This window comes from Idiotropiscis lumnitzeri, chromosome 1 (genome assembly GCF_059441095.1).
Source record: "Idiotropiscis lumnitzeri isolate Australia: NSW breed Sydney's pygmy pipehorse chromosome 1, RoL_Ilum_1.0, whole genome shotgun sequence".
Classification (NCBI taxonomy): domain Eukaryota; kingdom Metazoa; phylum Chordata; class Actinopteri; order Syngnathiformes; family Syngnathidae; genus Idiotropiscis; species Idiotropiscis lumnitzeri.
In genome coordinates, this window is record NC_142391.1 from 35162576 (window position 1) to 35170470 (window position 7895).

At 38.9% G+C, this 7895-nt stretch overlaps 1 protein-coding gene across 2 annotated transcripts; it reads left to right on the forward strand.

The window, feature by feature from the left end:
- The first annotated feature begins 329 nt into the window (after positions 1-329).
- On the forward strand, positions 330-6844 carry tctn2 (tectonic family member 2). 2 transcript variants are annotated; one of them, XM_088297656.1, is made up of 18 exons: positions 330-788; positions 869-982; positions 1064-1134; positions 1252-1447; positions 1539-1639; positions 1723-1919; positions 2016-2133; positions 2236-2389; positions 2457-2534; positions 2602-2724; positions 2805-2879; positions 2950-3045; positions 3164-3281; positions 3353-3456; positions 4482-4623; positions 4710-4853; positions 5970-6058; positions 6364-6844. In XM_088297656.1, exons 1-18 carry the CDS (start codon positions 725-727, stop codon positions 6501-6503), a joined length of 2124 nt encoding a protein of 707 aa, XP_088153782.1. In that variant the 5' UTR covers positions 330-724; the 3' UTR covers positions 6504-6844. The 2 variants fall into 2 exon arrangements, with proteins under 2 accessions (XP_088153782.1, XP_088153792.1); XM_088297666.1 differs by lacking the exons at positions 330-788; positions 869-982 and having other exon boundaries at positions 1252-1404.
- Positions 6845-7895: the final 1051 nt, after the last annotated feature.

The window sequence follows — 7895 nt, forward strand, 5'->3', positions numbered from 1 at the left end:
TATTGTTTTTTTAAAACGAAAAATTGTCTTAAAAGTAGCACTTCTAATGAACTTTTATCCCGTTTAACTCATCGTTATTATTGCTATCCCTTTGTTATTATCATTATTAATATTTTGGTTTCTTATCGATATTTTCGTGGGGTTGGCGTCTAAATAAACAAACATTTAGTAGTCTTAAAATAAGTACAAAATTGACTGATCGACTTATAATAAAACTAAACACAGATTTACTGTTCTTGCAATGTAATAGTCGCATACAGTCAGCTCTGTCCGTTTTTTAAACGCTGCTTTGAAACAGGAAGAAATGTTGAAAACCGGATGTACGTAATTTCACCGCGCGGCTACATTTGTTGTTGTTATCGATCCGTTGTCTCTGAGAAATTGCGATGCTGTGAATTCTACATACACGGCTGCAGTAGATTCTAATTCGTTTTTGTTGATACAGATACATTGTTTTGCAACGACGATTAATAATATCAGATAAGTCCCCTAAGCAACACGCTAACATACAAAAGTCGCTTAAAAGATACGTCACCATGTGTATTAGTGTTTTGTCGCTAAGTAACAGCGCACAGCGCCGCTTAACTCAAAAGTAGCTTTAATCTTCGACGTTTCGGCGATTGTTAACAACTCAGTCTTGTAGACATGTGTTAGGTGAATTGGGATTTGACCACATGAGCAAAAACTTCAATTTAAGAAGTATTCGCAACCTACTTCGGTTAGAATGGGCAAAGTCGTGGCTTTACTATCTTTTCTACTGTTTTGTTGGGCGGATAGCACAAAACTGGGTAAGTAATTGTATTTCTAAGTTGACTTAGTACATTTAAATGTGGGCTCTGTGTTGAGTCACATGTGTCATGGTCATCAGTTTTCAAGCCATCGTTCATTTTTGCCACTGGACCGAGAATCACAGCACATTTACTTGGAAACTTAAAAGACGTCTCTCTGAATGTACGCGCTGTATTCCCATCTAATGTAACAGGTACATAAAACAACTAGAACTCCTTATCGATTTTGTTTGAGGAAGTACGTGATCACTTGTCGGTTGCTGGTGTATTTATAGGTAGTATTGGCCCTCCATCGTGTGCAGCTGAGGAAACATTATGGAATGTCACAAAAGAACTGGTTGGAACGGTAGGACCATCAACTTCTCAACCGTAACACGTCATCACCACATGAAGCTGAAACCGAAAAATGTTGAACAGCACTATAATGATGAAGTACACCTATGTTTGATTTGTGATTCCACAGAATGCACTTCGGGTTAATCTGCAGCTAAATAAAAGTCTGCAATTGTGTGGTGACAATGAGACAGACTGCTGTCCAAATCCATTATGTGTCCTGGAGAGCCTGCAGTTATCTGCCTGTGTGGGCAACACAGTTCAGGCATCATTGCTGATCCAGGTCAAAATTCATGCTCATTTGATTTTCGCTTATCCCAAATCTGGTAATTATACTGAATCTGCTATGTTATACTCTAACTTTAATTACAAGAGAGTCATGATTTTCAGTAAATTTCCATCTCCTGTTCATTGTAGACAATCGAACGGTCATCCCAAACCAAGTGTATGAACCTCTGGGTTCCTGTCCATGTGACCTCACTACTCACGCTTGTGATATCCGCTGTTGTTGTGACAAGGTACTTGCAACAAAACGGGCCAGTATGATAATAATATGCCTCGTTATTTATCCTCAAGCTCATGTTTGACTATGCTCTAACAGGACTGTTCAACTGAAGAGTTGAAGCTGTTTCAGTCGCATTGTCTCCCTGGACCCTTTGGTGGGCAGGTCCCTCCAATTCCAGACTATCACTGCTCTGCACAGAGAGACGACTCCCCGGATTGGTTTCCATTTCTGTGTGTCATCTCCCCACCTGAAAACAACCCATACCTGGGGCTCTTCTATAATGGAGACAAAGTGTAGGCATTTATTTAATTGTTGCGTTTCATTGCGTACCATATTATTTATTGCCTTAATCCTGTACGGTTTGTGTTATTGTCATTTAATTTATTTAGAACCCCAAAGCCGCGCCCCTCCTTCCAAATGCCTGTTTTGTCTGCACCAGTTTTTAATATCTACAAACAAGGGAATCCCATTTTTACTTCCGATGATGAATTCTTCACGATTCCCCAGGTTAGTAATGTCTGATTTATTTGTCACAATAACATGTTTTTCTCTTTTTTGTGTTCTTGTTGCCAAAGCTAACTCAAAATATTTGCTGTGTTTTGCACACAGATGGCAATTGGACACTGTGTTGACAATGCTCCGGTTGCGTTTTTGGAAAATTTTAGTTTCAAATGTGTAACCCTGCTGGACTCTTGTCCAACTGAGTTCCCTTTACATACACTTTCATCAGATTTGCGTGTTCAACTGAACAATGGACAAGGAGGTATGTTACAACTGTAACACGGTCTGTAAACATAATGGTTTGACTAAATCATTTCTCTTTACTCTAGGTGATGTCACAGTCATAGTCAAAGATGAATTAGTCGGGGATTTGAGTAATTTCCTGTCAACTGCAGTTGTTAATCCAGGTACTACAATGTACCATCGCTACACAGATTCGTGTCCTCTGTGATAAATTAATTGATTTCCCTTCAGATAGGAGCCATGTGTGTGTGAATGTAACCTTGGCTTTGGATTACACATTCTACTGGAAAATAAATCAAATCACAAATATCACCTTGATACGCTCTGTTGGGACGGTCACTTTTAATGGAACCGGTACATGTCCATAACACATTCCTTATATAATCCATATCTTTTTTGTGGAGCGTTGTTTCCTAATCAGTTTCTCTTTGCAGTGGAGTTAACTACTAGGTATTCTGCTGTTTTCCTGACTGGAGATTATGTGGGAGATTCCAACTCGGGGAATCCAGGTGAAAGTAATTTATCCTGAGAAAATTTGCGAGATCGACCTTGTTAACACACCAGCGTCTGGAATGACAGGTTATCAAGTGGGAAGGCCCGTCATTGCCGGAATTGAAAGCACACAGAAGAACACTTTCTCTGCGCAGAGGACATCACTCAATCTCTGGAAACCAGGTGATGCAATCACAATTGTTTTGTTGTGTATCTGTAGTTACTAGTCAACAAATGAATGATTGTACCATTTGTATTAAAATGAATTAACAATGAACCAACTTTTCATTCTACTGTCCAGTGCGTGATGGGATGTGTTTTACTGCTGAGAAACAACCGATTCTGTTTGCTGTGAATTCAACATCAGGATGTCATTTATTTGTCAGCCTGCAAAACCTGACCCAGTGTGATCTCCTCAGGTGAGATTCTCATGTTAAGTACAGAATAAGATGTAGTACATGTGCTCAAAGTATTGTCTTATTTCCTCTAGAGAGACAGTTGGTTCTCTGCAGACAAACTTGTTCACAGCCACACATGCCGCAAAGATTGGAAACCCAAAATCTGAAACAGAAGCAGACTGGGTCAAAATAGACTGTAAGTACACATGTACCATATTCTTACGGCCATAAGACACGCTGCATCAAAGGGCGCAACACCAGTTGAGGGTGCTATTTCCGTATTTAACGCATACACTAGGCGCGCCGGACTACAAGGCGCGAGCTTGCGCTAGCTCAGCTCACGCCAGCTGTAGCCAGCTCACCAGGACTCAATCCCTTAAGAGAGCTATCACCTCAAGTCAATGACAGATGTCCTGGAACTATAAGGAATCACTGCCAATAACACTGACTCTAACCAATAAGAGGTGTCATGGCAATACATCTACTAGACAACGCCAGGGGAGGGACTTCACTGGTCACCACACTCCTTAGTCACGGTTTCAAATCAAAACCAAAAAAACTCAGCATACAAGCAAACAATGAAACAAAGAAATAAGATTAACACAAAACATGTATCTCTCATGCCATCTATATACCCAAAAGAAATAAAAATAACACAAAAAGATGGCTTCTTGGGAGCCACTCAGCCTTAGCCAATTACAGCAATGGCTTCTTGGGAGCTACTCAGACTCAGCCAATCACATGGCTGTTTAGAGAGATGTGCTGTTGTGCTTTGGGCTTTTTGTCTGTTGTCTAAACCTGGGACGTTTCTTGCTTGCAATAACATAAATGATAAGACAGACTACAACATTGTGGACAGCTGCCCTTTTGTCCAGCTTTCTCCTACACCATCACCCAAACACAATAGTCACATAATGTATAAGTCACGGTCAATTCAAAGCATAGATGACTCAGACTTTGACCAGCAGGGTGTGCTAAATGCACTCCGAACAGCCCTATGAGTAAAAGGGTTGATGGTCGAGAGTGATGCTCAGTCCATATAATGGGCGCGTCGCTTTACAAGGCGCCTCGTTTGTTTTGGGGAAGATTGTGACTTTAAAGTGTGCCCCATGGTCCGGAAAATACGGTACTACACATGTACTGTGTCTTTTAGTGCAATGTGTTAGATCTTTGGTTGATTTATGAGCTCATGCAATAACTGTCATCCAAATGTAATTTTAGATGTGAACTCTAGCACTTCATTGGGAGATGGAGAAGGTTCATGCAGTGGGATTCCGTCCCATATCCATATCTACATTTGGAGTTTAGGTACTGAAACGACTGAAGGAAATGCTCAAAGGAATATCCAAGCGATACAAATTCGGTGTGTATAGAAGTTCAATTCAATCGTCACATTGTTAATTACTGTAAATCAAGACTAATTCTTATTCTTTTTTTGACAATTTCTAGGTCCACACTGTCCACTTGGACAATAGACTGTGGAGGAGGTGATATATCTCCATGTGTAGATTCCACAGAGACACAGATGTTTCATGTAACCTCGTCAGTTACCTTTATTGAGATTCCTCTCTATACTGGACCTCCAAAAACCAGGTAATTGTGACGGCAAATGTTGATACAACTTTAAACAATTAATTTCAAAATGCTACGTCTGATCATTTTGTCCACCATTCTGCTCAGTGTTCTCATGGCCACACTATTTAGCTAATCTTTTTCCAATCTCCAGGTTTTTCTTTTTTCACAATGTGAATATTTTTATCTTTAAAAGGTAATGTCATACCAATCAAGGTAACGATTTAGTTCATGCTGGTATTATTTTTTTTTAAATGTTTCAACATTAAAGCCAACATTTTTCGGTTAGGTATATACTGCTTTGCATGAAGTACAGAATGCAAATGTCTTATATCAGGCGTGGGCAAACTACGGCCCAGGGACCATATGCGGCCCATTAAACGTTTTAATCCGGCCCGCTGACGTTGAAAAAAATGCAAAACCTTTACAACCCATTGTGGCCCGCCAATCAAAAAGTTTGCCCACCCCTGTCTTATATAGTATAATCAATGAATTATTACCGGTATGATGATGTTTATTTTTTCATCATTACCTTGTCCAACATACTAGTAAGTCTAGGGCTCCAGTTTTTAACCTTGGTTCGATCCAGTATCTGGTTCTGTGGGTCATTGTTTGGGGTAGCGGAGGTCGAGACACACACATTGTGTTTGTGTGTGTCATCCACCACCCCACTCCTATGATTAGCTAACTATTCACTTCAACGCTCTGAGCCATTTAACCTCACAAACTCATCGAAAGGTTTTGAGACGGCAAAGACAAAAACGAAGAAAAGGAACAGACGTTTGTTGCGAAAATGATACAAGAATGGCACTTGCCAAGGTGAAATTTGACATTCCTGAATTTATATCTGTAAGGTAACGGCAAGTTACGTTGATCTGCGGTGAATACCCATTCAGTGAAATTCACAATTTGTCGGTTTTGTTCTTTGATAGTCATTGTGTGTAACTGATGTACGGTTCATTTTGTGCTTGGATGTAATATGTGCCTATGTTTAGAATTAGAAAACAAAATTATTGTATTTTTTCATTTATGAAGGGTTTGGTGAATGCATGTTTAAAACTTGTGATGTTCAGTACCTTGTTCAATGTTAAGAACATGTGTGTTGAACTGTGGTTCTGTACTCCTTTTGTTTCTCAGGTTCCAGATAAACTTCACAGAGTATGATTGCAACAGGAATGATGTATGCTGGCCTCAGCTTGCCTTCCCCTTGACCAAATATTACACTGGTAAGAGTTTCATCTCAAAATTATTTTTGGGGGGAATGCATATTTATGTACAAAATATACCGGTACATTTGACCACAAACTAAATATTGTATATTGGTTCATTTTTAGAACGTTTGTTGGACAATAGTAAAGTCAGAATCAGAATCAGAATGCCATTGATTGTCATTGTACTCAGTGTAAAAGAGAAAGTGAGACAGCACAAGTTAACAAGAATCAGTTCCATTCATCTTTAAAAAAAAAAGTAATGTTAGTGTTAAGATTGTTGTATCCAAGTTGGAAATGTAATTATCATTCATTTTTTTCAGGTGAGCCACATTCTCAGGCTTTGGCTAAAGGCCTAATCTTGGTCTGCTTTTTCATCGCTGCTTCAGTTCTTGGGACTCCCTGGAGGCAAATCCGGCAGGCATGGAATAGTTCTTCTCGTACTGTACTGGATGATTCCTGAAGAGACAGTTGTGTGACAGTTGTTAAATACATACATACTTAAAATACAAGAACAGTTATTACCCTGAGGTGTCGGTTTACTCTTTAGACGTGTTACATAGAACATGCTATGTACACACAGACCTGAAATTCACAAACGCTCAAGTAAGATCCTGTTGACATACACCAATAGGGACATGTCATACAACAGAGACCTGATCGGTCTGTTCTCCATCAACCAGTCCCCATTTCCTTACTTGGATTTACACTGCAAGGCTCGTTCAACAGCTGGTTCATCTTTATATTGTGTTGTGGTTTGTGCACTGCTTTGTTGTAAAAATAAAACTTTGTTTGATATTATTGCTTTGGGGCCCATCCTTTCACTGAGGGTAGCGGTTATGTTTGCTTTTTTTGTTGCCAGAAAAAAAACATGAAAGTATTAATGCAAGAGTGTAAGTATTCAACTTTGTGTATTGGTTGAGTTCTCTACCCATCACACAAGGCACAGAGGCAGACTGGGACACACCTTTAGTCTTGTTTACCTTGGATGATATAGTTTGAGTCTAGCCATAATGTCTGCTCTTTCGGAGATGATACATGCCATTATGACAATAATAATGCATTGATTAAAATGGCGATGAAATTAATAACAGACAGTGGGCAAACAGTATTCAGAATATAAGGTATTTTTACAATTCTGTTTTGAGTAATTTGTTGCAAGACATCAAAAATAATTAATAGGGGTTAAAATGCATAATCAGAAAAAAAGTCTACTTCTTAAAATGTTATCGACATATTGGGTCATGATGGGACTTCTAAAGTCACGCTTCATTTGACAATTCGGCAGCAGCCTCTAATGTAAGAAAAACCATACATACATAATTAACTGACTTAGTCTATGTTGCACCCAACTCCTCAAATTAAAGATGTCATTACCAGACTGAACATTGCAGGAGTCAGGAGCACGTCAGCAGGATATAGTATTCTTCATGTGAAAATTGTGGATCAAACACAACCACTCTACAACCCGAGTCAAATCAACACTAAGTCTAAAACCTCTTGTTGTGATCCCACATTTATAAAGGAAGTCCTGTTTCCATTTATAGGAAGTGGTACATCAGATTTTTTAAAATTGAAATAGAAGTATTATTAACATGTAGTTTAATTTATATATTCATTATTTTAAAAATCTCATTCGTTTGACTGTTCTCACTAGCCTAACCTTTTATTATTTTTAATTCGCTTTATCTCAACTCGATCGTTAAATTGTGTTAAAATACGGTTAGTTGGAATAAATGAAAGGTCAGATGGAGCCCTTTTGCGTCTGTCGTACGTCATCTTACGTCAGTGTTTCACGTACGTCAACTTACGTCAGTGTTTCACGTAACATTTTGATTTGTATGTTGACGTCTAT